General features: G+C 41.6%; 1 protein-coding gene across 1 annotated transcript in view; it reads right to left on the bottom strand.

Annotated features, from left to right (window-relative positions):
• NUAK1 (NUAK family kinase 1) overlaps window positions 1-22,005 on the bottom strand; it is a 49,916-nt gene that overhangs the window by 19,939 nt on the left and 7,972 nt on the right. The window contains exon 2 of the mRNA XM_054386389.1: window positions 5,674-5,794. Within this exon, the coding sequence (XP_054242364.1) occupies window positions 5,674-5,794 (121 nt within the window). The remainder of the gene's footprint in view (window positions 1-5,673; window positions 5,795-22,005) is intronic.

The following is a 22,005-nucleotide window of genomic DNA, read 5'->3' as shown; positions in this document are numbered from 1 at the left end:
TCTCTATCAGAGCAATCTCCTAAATTAGTTCCAGTATGTTGACATTCCTTCCATCTGGTGTCTTTCCATTCAGCGGTATTTTTATTACTCTCCTAACAGCCGCAGACAGAAGTACCTTTCCACTGCTACAAAATGCTCTTTTATTAAAGGTCAGCCAAATCAAAAGAACAAGAGAGTTTGTTTTTAATTTTGGAGATGCAGACTAGAATAACCTTTTCATTCAGAAAAGTCATGTATGACCCAATTACCTCACTTGTGTAATAAGGCTTGAATTATTCTTCAAAAAGACATGTGGGTATTGAAAAGTGGTTTTTACCTTAGAAATGCAGGACCATGTCTCTTCTGTGTTCTCGACTGCTTTGAAAGCCTTACAGCCCCATGGTATATTTTTATTTTGTTTTCATTATTATTTTATGACTCTTTTTTGATAGAGCATACGCTGGACACAAAACTAATGTAGAAAACCACTTGTATGCATATGCATAAATTTATGCTTCATTATAATTGAAGATAGCAAAATATAAAGTAAGAACAGTTTCAAACCATCACAGGGTTTCAAAGCTAAGCTTGTGTTAAATAGTTTTCCTGAAATATGGCCTTACTCAGCCAAATTGCATCTCTTCTTCAATTAAAGGAATGCAATTATGATTCTGCAATAATCATTTAAAATCAGACAGCATGCTAGAATTTACTCCCCAGTGAGAAGATTAAATCAGGATGAAAACCATTATCCTGGCTGAGGTTGTTTCTTGGAGAATGAGACCAAGAATATGCAGGTTTTGGTGGTCTGCTCTTTAAAAAGGAAAGGAAAATGAGATTTGCTAATTCAGCCATAATAACATGTTACACCAATTGCCTTTTGTTTCAGCAAAGAGTGCAAGAGCAAATTCCTCTTTTTCCTTTTTTCTTTTTTTTTTTTTTTTTAATTATGATTGCAAACTGCTGAGGAACTTCAGACAAGCAAACATTTACATTGCAGAGGGAAGACTGTGTAAATAGAAAGATAGAAATAAATATCATCATTGCATGCAATCATTTTGACATCTGAGTTGGAGCTGCCAGTGATCTCAGACATTTGAGTTCAGGTTATGTCCAGCAAGGCATTGTTTAGGCAATCACCCTGAATGACAGGAAACTCATAAAGGTGGGGTATGGGTAGCTGAAGAGTTAAGTTTGTTTATACTTGTTTCCTTACTATCACCAGACTCTCGAAATATTACTTTATGTTCTTGGATGTTATCAACTGAAAACAATAGGAATAAAGCACTCAAAGGTCAAAAGCCTACATAATTAGAGGAAATCAATTAGAAATGTGGTTAAATAGTGTCACTGCTGAAGTACTTTTTCTTGGCTAAATGAATTTAAAAAAAAAAAAAAAGAATCATTCCAGCTTTCCAATTGTTTAAAGCCCAGTTGTTCATGTGATGTTTTGAAGAACTTGTGATGTTTGCTGGTGTTTTGCACGCAGAAATGGTTGAGGTCCTTAGGCACCAATGTTTGTTTTGATTACATCCGGAAACAGGAAAGAGCAGAAGCTGGGAGAGAGGCTGGGATTGCCTCCCCAGCACTGTCAGCCTGAGCCACCTAACTGTTCTGCCCACGCACAAACCCACTGATGGTGTGAGCTGCCACCTCAATACCCAGCTGCCTGCCACATTCAGGGATGCACATCAGAGCTGATGCTGGGGTACACTTATCTGAGCTGTGGTGCTGGTGGGCCACACAGTTTGTCAGCAATGATTTGTGTCCATATACCTTGCTGGCTGCCATCCAGGTAATTTTTTGGCAAAGTGTTGCTTTCACTGTTAACATGGTGACTTGACTGACACAACTCAAGGAGCTCTGCATTGGACTTGGGTGTGAAACACTAAGTATCTATTTGCTATTTGGAGCATGAAGTCTGGCACAAAGTATGAGATTAAGCAAGTATTGGGCAAGTAAGAGGAGTATATCCTGGAAAATACTGACCACCACGATTACACTCTGTCAGATCTTATTCTGTTGCCTTTGGGATTTGAAAGTACAGAAGAGCTGAACCAGTTTCCCAATTAACCAAAACATGCAACCCTAGCTCAAACCATTGTGGACTGCTAGATACATGACAGAGAATCTCCGTGCTTTTTCTTTAGAATACCAGAAATGCAACATAAAAAAAAATTAAAAGTAAGAAGTCCCTTTTACATGGGAAATCATTTTTTGTGCCTTCTTTGCTGTGAAGGGTCCAGCACTGTTCTAAGCATCCCTGGTCCCAATTCAACAAAGCAGTTCAGCACATGCTTTCTTTCAGTTACTCGTTCACATTAATGCCATTATGTTCCATGGACACCAAGTTCTGATCCTAATATTTATTCATTCTTCAGGGAATATCTTTGTTCTGCTAGTTAATAATCTATTCATTTTTGAGTGCATTTTGTAAATGGGCAGACTTCTCTGTATGGTTATGCTAATCAAAGACAACTCTTCCAGCACAGAAACACTGACACATGCACTGTTTTTCACACTATAAAGATTCAAGAGCCCTCTCCTGAATGTACCAAGCATAACTTCACTCTCAGGATTGGTGCAACATATGTTTAAAAGTTTGCAGAATCAGGCCTAATGTTCTTTCCCTGGTTTAACTTTTATAAAGTATTGCCAGATGAGGTAGATTTTGCAGTCAGGCTACCCCTGGAAAAATATGTTAGCTCACAAAGGCTTTATTTTCAAATCCTGGAGTTTTGAAGGCAAAAAAAAAGAAATAGGGCAGGGGAAGGACGGAGGGCAGTGGAGGAGGCAGACAGATGAATGGGTGGAGGCATTATTCTATAAATTAACATTTATGTGCTGAAATCAGAACACAGTCCCTTGCATGGAGTTTCAAGTCACTTGAAAGAGCACTTCCCTCCCAGCCGTGCTCCACAGATTGCCAATTACAACCCTGCTGAGAGGATGGAATTTCTTTGGAATCACAACCGTGGTCTGCCCTTGCTGTAATGGGCAAGGTATGTGCCTTTTGATTAGGTTAACAGAAAGCATCTCTAAACTGGAAAGCTTTGTTTCCACGCATCTGAATTTGCTCAGTATAAAAAAAAAAAAAAAAAAGGGAAGAAAGATAAGCCTGTGTTTACATGAAGTTGACAAATTCAGAGGTTAATTGCTTTTAAGCAGGCAGGTCAAAAGGATACCTAAACAAGGATCCTACTTACGGAAAACACATTTGTAAATGCAATACAAAGAGCTTTCAAAGATATTAGAGGGAGTTACAGCGCTGTCCACCATAGGTAGATCAGTGCAACCTGGCACCTATAGAAAGCACTGTCAGACATGCAGTGGCAGTTTGAAAATCACAGTAAAAACTAGGGTGAGAGGAAAAGAGTATCTGTGGGGTGGCTTCAGTTTAGAAGTTAAGCATCTGTTCTAAGTTAGTCAGCTAGAATCCACCTACAGTCAACAGGAGTCTCCTGTATGTCATTTATCCCACCTACTTGAATAAATATCACCCAGAAGGGAGCAAACCACCCCAGGTAGATGGTGATCTCCCTTGACTAGAGAGGGACACTAGACTTCTAGCATACATTAACTACCTAAGTATTGGATGGCTTAAATTTGATGATATTAAACCCATCCCTGAGGACTGAATAACTTCAACATTTTGTGTCAGAGGACAGGAATATTATCATTCATTATGCATCACTCAAGAGGAATAGCCACGTGTTTAGAATCCAGTTTCAAGAAAATACAAATACTTCAGCCCCAGATGTATTCCCTGAACTTCACGACAGGTACTCTTCATCTTAAAATGAAGTACACATCTGAGGGTCCCTGAGCTCACATCCTTATCTCTGGCAGCACATAATTGTCCCCTGACTTCAGCTGCACAGCCACACATCCTCCCAGTGCTGCCATACCTACATTACAGCATTGACTGCCGAAGGCCAAACATCAGCTCTGCTTGGAATGCCTGGATGAGCTGTACAGCTGCTGTAGCTCTGCTACGTATAACTCCTTCCAATGGGTTACAGTCCAATCAAGAAGCTGACTTCCACTGCCCATCCCTTCAGGCCAGGAATTAAACATATGAAGGCCAGAAAGGCTGATCTGCTTTCTAGAAGAAAAGGAAACAGAGTAGTAACAGAATGGAAAAATTCCCAGAATGAGAGAAAAAAACTGCCTCCAGATTTGTCACCACGGTGTGCTGCTGCTGGCTGGTGGACTGCAAGAGGATCACAAGATCACCTGCCCTAGGCACTCACCCTCCAGCAGACAGGATGTACCCACCTAGCTCTGCTGCAGAAACACTGCTCCTCCCACCATGGGGCCAGAGGGGAAGGTTTTATTCCCACTGGACTTAGTTATTGTCTGCTTCCTAAAAATATTGTCATCTTTTAAACTTCTGCAAATATTTTAACTCAGTAAAAACTATTTAAGGTAAGGACAAGAAGGGCAATTGGTCAAAGGACCACAGCATGCTTAATCTTTTTTCTTTTTGAGTTCCTGTGCACATTTGAAATAACTTTTGTTCCATTTGCAACCCACATGCTGACACAGCATCCCTCCCTTTTTCTGTTCCCAGATCATGTTATGAGTTTATTCAATAAAAAGACAGATATTCATCTCTTTTCAAGTACAAGAACATGCTTTTGAATAACTCAATATGTGATACTGTAACCCTGCGCCAAGCCAGTCCTTGTTTTAATCAGTCCTATCAACTCTCAGAGCAGAGTTGCCATATACACATCATCACCTTGTGCTTTACCTCACGGCTATGTAAATATGTAGGGCTAAATCAGGGCTCCCAGTTCTGCACATAGGGAAAGAGATGATCCCCAGGGACAAAGCTGCTCAACCTGGGTCGCTCTGAAATTCTGGACTCCATATCCTGGGTCTGCCATGCAGCTGTCCTCACTACAGCAACAGACCTCTTGGCCAGTGCCTTTTAGCATGTATCCAGCCTCAACGTCCCAGGTAGAGCTAGGATGTTACTTCAGTAAGGAAGGAAGGAAAGAGATTTTACTACAGAGTGACACTCTACAAGTATATAAACAAACAAACAGGCAAATCGGGGAGGAATGCCTCTGGATTCCTGCTCCTTTTTGTAGGACTAGGGAGCAGCTGCCAGAGGCAGGAATTAGCAGGCTTCCCAGCTGTGTGCCTGGAAGAAGGAAGTTAGAAAGGGAAGACAGGATAAGGAAACAGGAATGATTAAGCAGCAACCAGACTGACAGGAAAGTGTGCAGAGGTGGATAGGAAGTGGATGCTGGGATTCAAGAGGAACAGAAGCAATGACAGAACCGGCAAGATTAACTGGTAGGTAAGGAAAGACCAAAGGACTAGAGCAGGTAAGACTGACCTTGTGCAGTCCAGGGAAAACAAAGCTTACAGAGACTGGTTTAGGGATGGGGACATAAAGATATCCATGGGGAGCAAGGAGATGAGGTGATCATGCAACAATTTCCCACCTGCCATGGATACAGCGCTTGACTCACACATGAAGAAACTCCTCCAGGCAAAAGGTTATGCATCTGTGAAACACTGGTGGTTCAGAGAGAAGACAGTGCTCTAAAGAGTCTCTTGGGTAAGGAATGGTTTACACTAAGAGTAGGGGTTCGTTTGGTGCTTTATCTCAAGAAACATGAACATCAGGTCTGCAAGAACATAACAGAGCAGTCAGGAAGGAGAGCTGCATTCACTAACCTTCATATATGGTGATGATATGAGGGTGGCTGAGGGATGACATGATCTCAATCTCCCGTCTGATGTGAACCATATCTTGTTCATCCTTAATTTTGTCCTTACGAATGGATTTTATTGCAACCTATAAATTCAAGAAATCAGGCATTATTCTTGGAACTGAATAGATACATATAATCCATTAAGGAGAGTTCAAAAAATAAATACAGATGTTAGATGTTGGCAGAACATGGAATGACAAAGCTTTAAAATACAAACCTCCATGGCCCAGCTCTTTCATTTTATAGCAATAAATACACCCATTACAGTAATAGGTGACATGAAGTTTTAGGGTCTTCAGGTCTCAGGACTTCACTTAGGGGGGAACACAGCATCTTTTGGAAGGATCTCTATGCTTTCTAATTACTTTCCACCTGAGGCAAATTGTAAGACTCCCCAATGATTTTGATGGAAGTACATTTGCTTAGACCTGATTGCATCTGACAAGTTCAAATGGAAGCTCTGGAGACAATTTCTCTGACATAAGGTTGAGATCTCTGATGGAACAGAGGCAGGGAACCTGGGGTGCTGATAACAAATTTGCATTTGTCCATCTTAATACATAAAGGATCACATTAACACGGGTTGCTCCGTGGTTCTCTAAAGCAGGGAAATTGCTCAGGAATTATGATTTATCTAAAAATCAGAAGAAATCAATCTTTGAAATTCACATCTGAAGTTGTCCTTACATAAACCCATGGCTTTCAGTTCCTACACAGCACTTATGCAATCACTGCAAAACCATATCCTTCCTGCATCCTTCCTCAATCAGCAACCATTTCTCAAGCACATGGTGTGACTGGGTATCTTTCCAAAAGGCAGGGTGGGAACAGAGGAAGTGATAGCTGAACTTGCAATATAAATTCAAATTTGTAACAGCCCTTGTGAGTGTGTCTATGTGTGCTGCCTGTGAAAAGAGACCTTATCTGAACAACGCCATAAATAATCGCAGAGGTCAGCTCATGCCCTATGAGAAATGCAGAAGCCAACAATGGAGAGAAGCTGGTGGGTGAGGGAAGGTGAGGGTATTGTGCATACTGAATGGCAGCATGGCCTTTATTATACTCAATATTTACTCTGCTTTATTTTTTTAAGCCAGAGTTCAAGGAATAAATTACCAGCTAGTTTAAAATCAACAATACGTCTTTGAAAAACATCACTGACCTGCTGAGATGACCACCCTTTTATGGGTAAACAAAACTTTTGTCATTCTATGCAGCCAACTACTGGGGACCTCTCCTGGGAAAGTATTTGTAAATCTGTGATTTATGTGATTTCCCTAGTTCCTTCAGAAAAAAAAAAATTAAAAATTCATGGCCTACTTCAGTAATTGCAAGTGGCATGATTGGTATTGTTTTCATTGTACGATGCAACATCATGGATATTGAAGAAATAAGGGAGAAACTTACAATATTATACAATTCAAATGCACATAAACAGAAGCTAGTTTAAAGGATCAGGTTACCTAAGAAAGCCCTCAACTCTGAAAAGCAACATTGTTCAGAAAAAGCATTAAGTACATGCCCCATTCCCTCAAATTCTCAAAGATTTCAGCACATGCTTAAAATTAAGCTCATGCTCAAGTGCCACCCTACTTTGGAACGGCAGAACAGAGAAACAAAACTCAGAGGACAAAGCGATTTGCATGTTAATACCAAATTAATTCTCTTGCTCTAGACCAAACATTTGGGATAAAGATTTCATAAGTAACAATGTAACTATGGTCTTGTCTACATTTCACCTATTGCTAGAAACAGTAACAGGAAAGATCTTAATTGAATGAGTGATCAAGATTATCTCCAAGTAACTCTAGAGATGGGGAAGGCAACTAAAACTAACAGTGAGGATGGATTTTTTTCCCCTTCCCATGTTTGCACTGGGACAGGCTGCAAATGCAAATACACCCTGTATACAAGAAGGATGTGGGTGGCTCTTGGAGCAGCATGTGCATTCCTACAAGAAATAAATATAGACATGGGTAAAAACATTTTTTTATTAAAAGACAGCCTTGTACTTGGCTCTGAGGAAGAATTTAAGAAGGGTTTCATTGTCAAATATACAACGGGGAGCAAATTCTTCACCATTCATGGCTGGTAAAGCACTAACAACACCCCAGAGGGCACACTGATCTCCTACTAACTTGACTCTGTGCTTCACAGACAGGACTTTTGTATGTCTACACATAATTACTGCAAATGGCCTCATGGAATAATTGCATCTATGAAAACATATATTTTTAGATACAAAAAAATGCAAATGTGATTGAAAAGTGTGGTGACACTCTGTAAATACATGTTTAGATTAATCTTCAAATGCAAACAGATGTGTTGCCTGGGAACATATTTTTGAACAGGACCAGAGAGTTTACGGTCTTAGAACCCATGTTGAAGAATGATTAAGGCACCTAGGAGCCCTCATTTATGCAGCCTATACCAAAAAGTTTAACCAAATTTTGAGGACGGTACTCAAGCTCTCCTGAAAACATCACCTCCCACTTGCAGGAGTAGAATTCAGCAGCCCAGTCTGAAGTACTTGGATTTTGTCAGTGACATCTAGGCTGCAAGATCTCATCCCAACATAAAGAAATGATGAACATGTCTCTCAGGTTTTAACATTCAAGACTTTCTCTTCCCTCTCTCAGCTAATTCAGATCACAGTGACTGGCACTTGGAAACAAGCAAAGACAGTGGAGAAGTATGAAACATCCTCACTCCAGCAGTGCAAATGGAGCCAGGGCAGCTGGCTCCTCCTAAGTCTACATGACCACACTCAGACCATCTGAAAGGCCAGGTGGCCATTGTTAGTGGAGCATCCCAAAGCAGGACAGGCAGAGCAGCAGGACAGTGTTTGGTCCAGCTTTCCACTTCTGCCAGCCATATGTATATCTTACGTGCATAGGTTCCTGGAAATGTTACAAGTCATGATCACTTTTTAGGTATTTATTATATATTTCATGTAGATAACTAGTTGCATGTTACAGTATCAGGCTGTAAAACAAATCTCCTTTCCAGGAAGTCTAAAATATCAATAACGGAACTTCTTTCATGAAATGTATTTTACTCAAAAATATATTTATTTACTTCCAGAAGAAAGGTATTTTCAAAGTGCACTTATGCTTTTAACACTAGACAGAACTAACTTCATTTTTCAAAACCCACTTACAGGACTGCTGCCCAATATGGTACATGATGAACCTGAACAGCTCAAGTGGAATAAGAAATAATCTCAATTGACAAACACTGTATGAAAGAACTTGTTTGTTCATTTTTAAGTTGTCTTTCCTGTTTGCCTGCTTATTTTCCTTGCTTTCTCTGAAAGCAACAGCTCTACTGTGTGCAACACGAAAATTTATTAAGGGTTACAGCCTATGAATCAAGAATAGGGCAAATATGACATGCTTTTTTACATCAGCTACGTTACCTGCTCCAAATATTCCATCTTAAGATCTGCAGAAAAGGTACTATTAGTTCCTTCAGTACTCTCAAAATACTATACTTCCATCTCTATCACCCTTTCTCAATATATTTTACTGATTTTAAAATTCAGATAATTTAATTATCATATTTTTAGTAACTCTACTAGTAGAAGAATTTGGGTTTTTTCCTAGCTTCTTGTCTTAATAAGAATTTTAGATAACTCCAAGACCTTGCACTCAGAATAATGTATCACCCCAACAAAACAGGGTCAAGTTCACCCAAAGCCCCTGCAGACACAGTATCCAATATGGCAAAACACTTCAGTACCTGCTGAACTTCACAGGTGAGCAGGCCATTGGCTTTTGTGGGATAGCTCACACAAGTAAATTTAAATACATGCATAAGCATTAAGGCCACAGTTCCAAACTAGGCCATGTCATGGTCCCTCTGGGGACCAATGCTGGGTGTATGCACCAGTAACACCCTTGGTATCTCTTCTGCAGCTTTGAAGATCCCTTCCAAACCAAACCATTCTGTTCTACGGTCCCATGCACAGGGTTAGAGGAGGAGGAACAAGGAACACCAGAGATGGACTGAAACCACCTCCACTTGCACTGCCAGTTCAATAACCAGCCTCTGCTCAGAAGCAGGCAGAAAGAATACCCTCTCCAAAATGTATGGTCCAGGGCACAGAAAAGCAGAGGGGTTGTGAACCTCTGATATTGCTGTCATTTCCAAACAACTCTTCAGGAGCACAGCTCCCACTCTATTCTGTTTTCACAGAAGCAGATAGTAAAGAGGGAGCACAGCTTTTGGCTTCTCATCCCTCCATGAGTCAGCTTGCAGAGTCTGCTGGGCAGGAAGCAAGGAGAAATAAGCCTTTCTCCTCAAGGCTGCAATAAATTACCTGTCTCCATTTGCTGGAAAGAGGATTTATATTGACACTCTGAACCAGTGCAGAGAGATTATTAAGCATTTTCCGACACACTTCATGCTTCTTTGCTTTTGTTTAGTACAAATAACTTGAATTGAACTATAAATACTTCAAAAAGATGATGGTTGCAAGGTTTTCTGTACATTCAGTCCTATTTGGAAGGGAAATGTCTCTCCTCCTTTCTCAGCTGCTGTGCAGAGCAAAATGAGTGTGGTTTTCTTTTTACAGAAGCAGATCAAGACCATCGTGTATAGAAAAGTATCTCGAAGTCTGAATATCTGGCAAAGGGCATGGCAGACAGTAGGTGCCCATTTCCATATCAAATCTCTTTCTGCTGAGTCACTGCTAGCATCATTTATAGGATGAGCAACAAAGCTATATTTTCAGCAAAGTGTAAAGCTGTTCCTCTTGATTTCAGTAAGCTGCTTCACGTGTTTCTTTTAATCTAATGAACTTAGGTTTGCCTCGTTTCCAGCCAAGATGTGTGCATACAAATTAAAGCAGAATCAGCCACAGGGCAGAAAGTCACAGATTTTTAAGTCAGCTAGCGTAGTAACCAAGGCTGACCACCTGAATGCCACAAACCACTGAACCTTCCCAAGCAATTCCTGCATGCAGTACATTCAGTCCCATTGAAAACAATCTTCCACTCCTTATTATCTCCCAAAGCTATTTTTAGGACTGTGGTGAGATATGAACAAACTGCTTTTTTCCACCACGGGGGCTGTGACTCTTAAGCTGGTTCCAGCACTCGTGCATACCACCCATGCTCCAGCAAATTCCAATGGGCTTTTGCAATACTATTGTGGAGAGTCAGAAAAATGACATCAGGACAAGGAGTGCAGTCCCTTGAGAAAGAGAAACCAGATTGCTGCCTCTGAGAGATATGTCAGAAATGTAGCTTAAAGACAATGATTAAAAAATACTTTGTTTGGGTAAAGAGGGAAGGGAGGGTTAAATACACAAACCTCTCCTTTCCAAAAGCTGTGAACTGAGGCTGTAACCACCCAGCAATGGGAAGTGGGTGAGCCCAGCTGGTTTCACAGCTCTGCTTCCTTTCTTTGAGACTCTGAGGTGGGAAGCATAATGCGCCAAAAGTGCCAACAGGGGCAGGGAGGTAAAGAATAGGTGCATCAACCACGGGGAGGAAGAGAAAGGGAGAGCAGAGGATGTTTGGGGGTGGGCAGAGAAAAGGCACATTGTTCTTTCTCCAGCTCCACGGAGCTGAGCAAGAAAGAATAAAGTCTGGCACTGTATTATGTTTTTTCCAGGGGAGTCTCTGCCTATGGCTCTTGGCCCAGACATCGCCAACAGAAAAGGAAGAGAAACAAAGCTATGAAATTGGGTGGTCCCTGAGGCTGCTGCAATCAAATGATAAGGAGGGGGGCCAATGATAATGCAGCTGCATTGAAATGGCACTTTCAGAGGTTGCTCAAAGAATAGAAAGGAAAGGTAGAAGATGGGCTGAATAACTATCTATCTGGCCTCTGGACCTTTCAGGTGGGTAGAAGGAGCCATGGACAGATATCCCTATGGGGAAGCCAACCATCCAAAGGCTTCTGCAAAGGTATTCTCACACAGACTTCTTGTTAGCCTCGTCGCACACAAGCATATCTTTGCTGTGTCCATTTGCTGGAAAAAAAAAAAAAAAAGCTATCTTGAGACTCCAGTCCCAGGACAAATGTAGCAATAAAGAGCATCATGCAGGACGTGCAGTTCTAAGAACAAGCTTCTGCAAGGTCATAGAAAACACTCCATACACTCACTGAAAAGTTGGACAAAAGACCACTGTGACTTGAAGCCACGTTAGTGCTTGGCATTGTGCATTTTGCTAACACATCTCTGAGAGCTGTCTCAGAGAAGAAGTAAGTTTGACACAATGCCATTGTTTTGGAGATTGCTACTTTTCAGATCCTAAAAGCCAGCTGATCTCCATGGTGATACTGCCTGGGAGGCAAGCATGCAAAAAAACCCTTATTAATTATTTATCAACAGCCCAACTCTATTGTTTGATACGTTAGCCAAATATGCAGTAAGCAGGGGAGCTGCTTGAGGAAGTAACTGGTGCTCTCTCTGTACCCAGTGAGACTCTGGTGATCTGAATGTCAGGGCTTCTGCCCATTGCTTCTCTTCCATTGCATGTTTGGGTCATTGATATTACCAAAGAGAAAATGCTGCTGTTGCAAGCCAGCAGCTGCTTACATGAAGGGAAAGGATCCACGTGCAGAGATGCATCTTTCAAGTTCATTTGCTTTGAAGAGGAAAGGGTGTTTTTTTACAGCTGCCTTATTCTGTATGGTAAAAGCATATAGGAAATATCTGCTCCTCCCTGTTTCATTCCAGTCTTCCCAACGCATCACATAAAAAAAGATTACATTTCTGAAAACCAAAGCTGATTTACTGACACTCTATCACTGACTACATGTAGAGAAACTCCTGCCAAGGCACTAAGAAGTCCCAAGTCAGTGTGATAAATGTTAAATCAAAATTCTATTTGCGTAAGCTGAGGTACAATGTGCCAGTGCCTCTTTGAGAACCAGGGTACAATTACCTTGGGCTTAATTTTCCTCTTCTGGTTCTGCTGGACACAGTTGCTGTTATCATACCATAAATGATGATTTATCAAGTGAAGAGGAATTAACTAATCAGAAACACTAGGCAAGGGGATCATATCTTCTTTCTACTTCCCCCTTTATTCACAGAGAAAAACGCCTGTGGAACCACGTTTTAATGAGCAGTAAAAGCCACCAGATGAACACATTTATGTTGTACGTATACAAAGTGGGTGCCAGGAGGAACACGTACAACACCCTTCCTCCACTTCTTTCCTCACCCTCACATATGGTGCCTGTTAACAGGATTTGTGAGTGCACTTCCTGAGTAACTACTGCCCTACTGGAAAATTTACATCCCTTCATTGTTTGGTACCTGCTATCTTCAGTTTTGTATATGAAACGTAACATATTTATACCATGCATCCTCTGACAAATTTACCTGGCAGATCTTTCCTCATTTAATGCTGAGAATCTTGGCCTTGAGTCATCCTTACTACTAGACAGATCTTAGACCTCTGTATTAAACATTTTAGGACTTTTTTTATCCCTGGGAAAAGAAAAAAACAAACAAAAAAAAAAGCCATTCATCTGGTTTAGCACAGATCTGATTTCCAATAGCATTTAAAAACACAGTCTAGTAAACTGGTTACTGATTTTTCATAGTGAGGCAGTGAATCTTCAAGACAGTGGGGAGAGGACTGCAGAATTCAGAAATGGACAGTCCACACAGGTCAGAGATCTACCAAAAACTTCTCCCTTTCCAAAACAGAAAGGTTTTCATACAACATTACTGAAGTCTCAAGTCACAGGACTGCTCAGTTTTGGAAGAAAGATCCTACAGGTAATCACCACCCCTAACAATAACAAAGCGTTTCCCATAGTGCTGCCTCAAGTTGCCCCTTCTCACCTCTCTCCATGGTCCCAATAGCACGTTATGCAAACTTGCACCCACTTCAATCCTTCCTGATCCTGGTAGTATTTGCCCTGGTAGTAGCAGAGCTTGCAGAGGTTTTTTTTTTTTAAAAGCAGAGATCTGATAAGACAAGGTTTGCAGCCACAGCCTGCCAGGACCAGAGCCCAAGGCTACCATCGTGGGAGAGTTCCTGTCATGTGCAGACTTCTTCCTGAAGAAAAGGACTGCTAACATTTTTCCTAATTCACTTCTAAACATAACTCCATATCCTTCTGAATATCCAAAGATGTTCATAACTCAGACTGTAAAAAACATTAAAAAGAGACTTATGATCTAATTCTGAAGGACTAAAGACAAAAAAAAAAGTGGCCGCAATGAAATTTTGGGGCTGTCATGCACAGATCTATAGAAGACTATCTCTTTTCCAAAGTCTAATAACTCACAAATATCCCATCCAACTACCTTCAAGCTTTCAAGGGAAGTTCAAGTTTTGGCACATAAGAAATTATGTCTGGAAAGAAACTGGAGTAGGGGATTTCCCTGAGGCAATGGAGGTTCATAACTGTAATTTAAAAGAAAAAAAAATGCTTTACAACCTCAACCATGCATCGCTCCTCCTTAATAGATGTTAACCAGCACTGAATGCCACATTCACTGAAAAGATGAAAACTGCATTTACAGCTTAACTTCTGGTGAAGTTGCCAAGCAGATGTTTATTTTTTTGGTTCCACATTTCCTAAAGCCAAATGCTACAATGAACTGAGATTTCACAAAGTCTAACTGCTTGTCTTCCAGGTTACAATTCTGTTGGAACCAAAAAGGGGGAAAAAAACAAAAAGGAACTGGGAGAGAAGCAGAAAAAAAATTTACTTCACTTTTAAGTAGGTAAAACATAGTAGCATCCATTTCTATCATGTTTAAATATAATTAGAATTGTGCAATGATTAATGATCAACTTCCAAACACTGCACAGCTCCATCCAGCACATGTGCAAAAGAGGAAAAGTCTCTGGAAGTGAATTGTATGTCAGTCAGACTTCTAACTTCTGCAAGTCTGTGTGCAGAGTGTTTAGCACTAATTAAATTACTGGCAAGTGAGGTTAAAGAGGAGTGAAAGAATTCACAAGCCCCAAGTTTACTGTTCTCAGTGTTACATGGGTATTACAGATTTCCCATCCAAAAACTGGCGGATAGATTTCACATTAATTTTGAAGCTTGATCTCACAGCTACCACAGCTGCTGATGTAATGCAAAATGCTACCATGGGGCAGCAGAGAGGGACTTTAACTCAATGTTTTTTCATTGTGAATAAGCAGTGAACCACACTGAAGTAATCCTGCAAAGCAGGAGTGCACAGTGTTCAAGGCACCGAATTGGGGATGAAACACAAAACCAAGATCCTGGCTGCTTCGTTAGAAATAGCTCTTTATGACTTTCTTAAGAAGAAAGGTATAAAGCCCTGGTGCCTGGATCTAGTTCCAGTTTGAAAATGACAGTCTCCTATAATTCCTCCCAATAATTTAAATTGGAAATGGGGTTATTCACACTCTCTAAGCAACTGCTGCAAACTATTGCAATGTGCTGTTAAATGATTGCTACATAATGGTAACCTCAGCAGTTACCAGAATCTCTAAAGTGATTTTACACATGTTTAGGTGAAAGCTGCTGTGTCAGTTCAAGGCTGTAATTCACATTAAACAAGGAAGAGGGCTGGACATTATTTAAACTCTTTCTTAGAACCATTTTTTTTTTCAAGAAACCACCTGACATCACATTTTCCTTCACTGGTACCTTCTGCTGGAGGAAGTTGTGGGTAAATAAATCTAACTGGGCATATTGTCTCTCTTTCACTGAAGTTTCTTGGAGTTGAGAGAAGGTTCAGAACCGGTGAGAACTTTGCACATCTTCACAGTACCTCTTCTGCCACAAATGCAAAGTCGCCTGGTATTGTGTCAATCTTTTAATTTGACTCTCCTGGCTCAGCAGTCCTTTGAAGAAAAAAGGAACTGCTATTTCACCATGAGAATTACAATAACACAAATAACACTCAGGAAGAGTCTTCCTTCTTTTGAAGAAATATCAATACCTTCAGGCACCATAACACTCATTAAAACCCAATGCCATACTGCTTGACCACCTCAAATTCCTCATTAACCCAGTGGAATTTTGAAGCATGGAGGGATTTTAAAGTTGAGCTTATAAAGTTTAGGCTTTTGGATTAATATTGATGAGCAGAGATTCATTGCACAGGCACGGTGGGCCACAGAGATTGTATCACAGAAGGCACACAGATGTGTGTGAACAGCATAGTTGGAAGGGTTAATGATACAAAACTACTAGAAGCACCTATATCTAGTATATTTTTCTAAATTGATCAAAGTGAATCAAAATAGAAATACCATTTCCTGGTGGAAATCTAGTGAACCATAAACCCACATCCTATCTGGAAAAATACTCTTGGAAATTGTGTGTATCAAAGCCTCACCCAGGTTATTTTGCTCCAGGGCTTGCAGATCATTTTGCAGTCTTAAATTTGGTTTTGTGAAAGCATTGCTTCAGTATTACATTGCTCTGCCTGGACGTTACCTATTTAATAGTCCCTTTTTGGAAGGGACTGTCCCAGAATTTACGATAGAGCACGGTGGAAAATTGCTATAGAGAAAGGAAAGGAGTTTGCTAACATTTTGTCTGTATTTGTCTCTGATTTCTGAGAAATATTTACACCCCTCAAGGCAGAGGAACCTACTCCTGTTCCCTTCTATTTATTGGAAGTAGATTACCAAGGCCACCCTAACGGCTCAGCTGAAAGAGTAACACTGGAATACAAATGCTCTTAGTCCCTGCAGCCATTTGGGCTTTAGAATAGACACCAGAGGGTGAGGAATGAATTACACTTTCCTACAATTAAGTGGCTGGCAATCAAGTAGTTTTGCAGCCTTGAACGCATAATTCTAGCTTTCCCTGCTAGAAGAGGAGTTCACAACTGCAGGCTGTTATTGTAAGTAGTTGCAGGGAGAGTTAACTCTGGAGGGGAGAAACAGCACAGCAATTTTTTTCCTAGATGGAAAGGTTTTGGCAAAAATTCCCCCAGACCCTGTGATCTACAGGACTGTTGCCCCCTTCTTCAAGACACACAAACACCTTTTTTGGCACATATTTTGGCTGGGGTCAATTGAACAAGGGAAAGTTAGCATTCCAATTTTTAGGATCCCCTTGCCAAAAGCTAAGCTGTTAGGTAGTGCAACAGCAGCAGCACAGGCTTCCCACTTCACCCTGCCAGTGACCTTCACACAGACTTGGACATACCACCTTCCTCAGAGTGAGGAGCAATTCCCTCTCACACTGCTTAGTCCAGAAATTCATCTCAGCAAATACCACAAATCATGTCAGACCAAGCAGAGCTATTAAAGCAGTGCTGCGCAATGTGAATTGCTGTCCACAAGGGACTGAAGCAAGAGACTGCCTAACCCACTTTGTTTAACTTTTTACTTAAACAATCCTAAAAGGGGAAGCTGCATTGCTACTCTGGAAATTACAACTTTAATCTCATTTGAACCACGCAGTCCTCAGTTAAACTGCAGAAATAATTTAAGAGCTGATTCCCAAAGAAGCCATTTTTCAACATTTCCTACATTTCCTGGAAACAGATCACCTCTGATGCTGCGTAGTAAGAGCAGGTTCATTAATTTAACAGGTTAAAGTTCTTCCAGTAGCCCAAATAAGCCCTGATGTCAGGCTAATTACATGCATTTCACTGGTTTTGCATTTTCACATTCCTCAAAGCAACATATTGCAATGCCGCTGGAACATCGATCATTTCCAACTCAATCCCACAAACCATTTGCACATATTGCACTCATCGCTCCCTCACACTGCATGGCCTGTGGCAGGAATCAGTAGTGCTTCCTTGAAAAAAGATCAAGCTTCCTTTGCCCTTAATGGTAACATCTTTCTCAAGTTTTTTTTTTAATGCACATGCTGCAGCTCAGAGGTGCCAACGTTTACTGGGTTGTTTAAACATCATTTAGAGTTTTGCTGGGAAGATAAGAAGAATAACTCGGGTGTACAGTAAAACACAGATACACCTATTTGTGCCAAACATTCAGTTTATGGCAATACTTCATAGGAATTATTCCCCATAACAACTGAACTGTCATATCCTACAACTACATCCCAGGCAACCTCCCAGCTGAGCTCACTACGGCTGCTGTCTGATGTGCTCTACATACACACACCCAGAACTACCCAGATGTTCTCTATGTAAAACATTTGGTTTGAAACACAGTGCTTCTTTCCAAAAAGCCATTACATTTGTTTAATGGACTCACACAGTACAACTAAAATAACCTGGAGCAGACATCTGACTGCAACTCTACTCTACAAGCCCCATCTGCAAAAAGAAAAAAAAAGAAAGAAAAAGTAAAGGAGAATGCTTTACATGATTTATACTGTCTTTATGATCAGCCAGTTCATAAAATACAAGCTCTGCTCTACAGACAATAACACGAATAGCTTTCAAGTGTATTGTTTAGTCCTTGCCTGTGTTAAACAAATACTTCAAATGAAACCAAGGGCCAAACTCTACTCTTCAGTTTACAACAGTGTTAATGTAACTGAGAGCAGCATTTTACCCACGGACATCACAGGGGATGTGATTTTTTTTTGTTTGTTTTACACTTGGAGCGAGTGAGTAATGACATCCAATAATGATAACCAGTTACATTCACGGCTGCAGAGTTTTTCTTTCATCCAAGAAAGGCTGGAAGGAGGTTAAAGTACAGCATGAAATCCTTCTCTTCAACAAATTCCTTGCAAGCAATGCACAACCCACAACGAGGCATTTCACAGGTCCCACTAGACCAGATTTTCATCATGAAATGCCAGACAGGATGGGAGAATACATTTGTTCTACTGAAACAGAAAGGCGGGTAGGAAACTCCCAAACTGTACATGGAAAAAAGCCCTGCTGCTCAAAAAAATGGCTAGTCCCTAGCCTGGATGTAAATGCACTGCACAATCTAGCTGAAGGCCCTCATTCCTCCACACAAAGTGATACCCATCGACCAGGCTTGAAGACACAACAGCTGGTGCACTTCTCAGAAATTGGCACCATCCCTTCAGAGTGTGACTACAGCCATGAAAAAGGACATCCACTCTATGAGCAACCTGAGATAGCTACACCCATACCAGAAATGGACAAGCACAGCGATGGAGCTGTGGCTGACCTTGTCTCTCCCCACAGCTCTGCCAAAGACTTCCCAGGTGAACCTCCTGGGTGCCCAAAGCACAGCCGTGACAATCATCTCCTACAGCAGACGGAGCTTAAGCCCACAGACTGCTTCATTATTTCACCTCATTTCACCCAAAGAGAATAAACATGACAAGGAAAGGAGCACGAAAGATGCTATGCCTCCTGTAGAGGCCTGGTTAAAAAGGTGTCTTCCCAAGAGGACAGCATGAACACCTCCCAGTTGCGTACTTTTGTTAAGCCTGTATTGCCTCCATCAGGTATTTTACAGGTATTTTCATCACCTGCTGAAGGGCAGCTATCTCATGCTCCAGGTTGCATGGTGTTAGGGCACTCACCAGCCAGAAAGGTTGCACTCTCCTCTCTTCTCTCAAAAGCATTTTTTTATTTCCCCCATGCCAAAACAACAACCCACAATATGGCTCTGCTGAAACCACTGCTGAGTTTCACCACGGCATTCCCAGCCACCTGAGAGGAACTCCATGGGGGAAGCTATGAAATTTGATTTGTGCAGAGTATCCTGGCAAAAATACACAAAAAATGACAGCTCCAAACACGTGCCTCAGGAGCTGGGGTTTTTTTAACAAATGCTTCTGTGTCTTCCCCTGTCAAACTTCTGTTCAAGTGACTTAATCCTGTTGCATCACAGGATGTTAGAGGTTGGAAGGGACATCTGGAGATCTTTGAGTCCAACACCCCTGCCAGAGCAGGTCCATAGAATCTAGCATAGGTCACACAGGAATGCATCCAGATGGGTCTTGAAAGTCTCCAGAGAAGGAAACTCCACAACCTCTCTGGGGAGCCTGCTCCAGTGGTCTGTGAATCTTACAGTAAAGAAGTTCTCCCTCATGTTGGGGTGGAACGTCCTGCGCTGTAGCTTACATCCATTGCCCTTTGTCCTATCGCAGGGTGCAAGTGAGAAGAGGCTGTCCCTTCCTTCCTGACAGCCAGCCCTCATATATTTATATACATTTATTAGATCCCCTCTCAGTTTTCTCCTCTCCAGACTAAAAAGCCTCAGGTCTCTCAGTCTTTCTTCATAAGGCAGTGCTCCAGTCCCTTAATCATCCTTGTAGCCCTCCATTGGACTCTCTCCAGCAGATTCCTGGCTCTCTTGAACTGGGGAGCCCACAACGGGATGCAATATTCCAGGTGGGGCTTCACTAGGGCAGAGTAGAGGGCGAGGAGAACCTCCCTCGATCTGGGGGACACACTCTTCTTAATGCCCCCAGGATACCATTGGCCTTCTTGGCCACAAGGGCATATTACTGTCCCATGGAGAACTTGTTATCCAGCAGGACTCCCAGGTCCTTCTCCACGGGGCTGCTCTCTAGCAGACCATCTCCTAACCTGTACTGATGCAATTTATTATTCCTTCCCAGATGCAGGACTCTGCATTTATCCTTGTTGAACCTTATTAGGTTCCTCTCTGTCCAGCTCTCCAGCCTGTCCAGGTCTCGCTGAATGGCCACACAGCCTTCAGGTGTACCAGCCAAGCTTCCCAGTTTCATACCATATCTGCCATCGATGACAGAAACCACAACAAAACACCACTAAACAAAAAGGAACATTTTTTCAGTTACCACACAGCACAAACAGGTATTTTTTACCCAGCTCTAATCCTTACCTTTTGTGATCAGAAAAATATTCAGATTCATTTTTAAAATTACAGTTGCACCTCAAATAAAAGGAGGTATCATTCACCATCAGGAACTTCATGGAGATTAGAAATTGCAGCAGAGTTTAAATGCCTTCTTGTGTACAGGAAACATGATATGGAAGCTTTGAGATCTCCATCAACAGCAGGACTCTGGTCTACCCATGAAAGGCTAAATTTAGTCTCCAAACTTGGCATGGTATCTTTAAACAGGAACAATTAATATTTTATTATTATTAAGCCTAATATTCCTTAACAAGTGTCTCCATTCCAGGGCAAGCCCCAATATGCTGACTCAGCTCCTCAGCACAGTGATACATTAGGGGTAATTGCAAGTCCCTCAAGCCAGACCTCAGAACAAAAGACACACAGCTCCTCCAGCCTCTCTGCTTAAGTTGCCCCACATGTCAGTCACTTGGTTCAGGGTAGCCAAGGGTTTTTGGGATTACCACAGCCTGATATTACTCAGAAAGACAAAGAACCGGGACAGGGTGGCCCACAGGGCACTGATACTTTGTGATGGAGGCAGTCAGCCCCACACAAGGTGCAGGAGATCCTCCCCTTCACCAGGCTGGCATCCCAGGGGACCCAACAGCAAAGAGTCTCAGGTGCCATGCTGCAGGTTTGGTTGGGGTGGGGTAGGAAATGCTGGCAGGGAGAGAGGAAGGCTGAGGAAGCACCTAGATATTAACAGCAATACTGGTCGCATGCTAACATAACCATCCTCCCTGTCTTCTTAGTACTTATAAACCACAGGACTTGCATTTATTTTGTGATTTTGCCTTCACCTACAACTGGCTGGGATGTTTTTAAACATGCCAGCCAGACCAAACCCCTTTCCCATAGTTGCTGTGTGGCTTAGTGTTTTTAAAATGAAAGTTTGTGGGTTTGTTTTTTTTTTTTTTTAAATCCATTGGTAAGAACAGAACCTGAAAACATTCACACTTTAGCAAGACCCAAGACACCACTGTGGACTAGGGGCAGCTTCAAGGACTGATGGCTCAAACAACCAGAGGTAGAAGTGAATCCCATCTGTCTTTGGGAGAGTTAAGGGCCACTAAGCAATAATATGCAATAGTTTAACTGACTGAATGGAGGGTTGGTCCATGGTCTTTAGTTCAAAACATCAAAAATACTGAGCTCAAAGGACAGTACTAAAATGGAACAAGAGCAAGGGACAGCTAGAACCTCACCCATTCCACTGTCTCCCCTCTGCAACACACACAGCAAAGGTTGCAGAAGAGCCTTCACATCTACTGAACATCTGGCATTTTTGGTGTGGGTCCAGGATGTTTGATGGGTATGGCCAGACACTGTACACTTAAGAGTGTCTCACCCAGCCTCCTAGTGTTCAAAGGTCTAGGATCCCCTAATTTATACAACATACTATGCTGCCTGTGAAGACACAGTGATAAATACATTCTTTTTAAAAGCAGATACTTCTCAAACCATAACTTGCAGATGCTCAAAGTCTTTCATGTGGGTAAGACAAATGAGAGGCACAGAGACTGATTTTGTAGCCAGGGAGAACAGGAAGCAGCAGCAGGAGAATACTATTGAAAGCCTGGATACAC

Source organism: Indicator indicator, chromosome 14, assembly GCF_027791375.1.
Source record: "Indicator indicator isolate 239-I01 chromosome 14, UM_Iind_1.1, whole genome shotgun sequence".
NCBI classification, from domain to species: domain Eukaryota; kingdom Metazoa; phylum Chordata; class Aves; order Piciformes; family Indicatoridae; genus Indicator; species Indicator indicator.
This window is presented reverse-complemented; position numbering and strand designations above follow the sequence as displayed.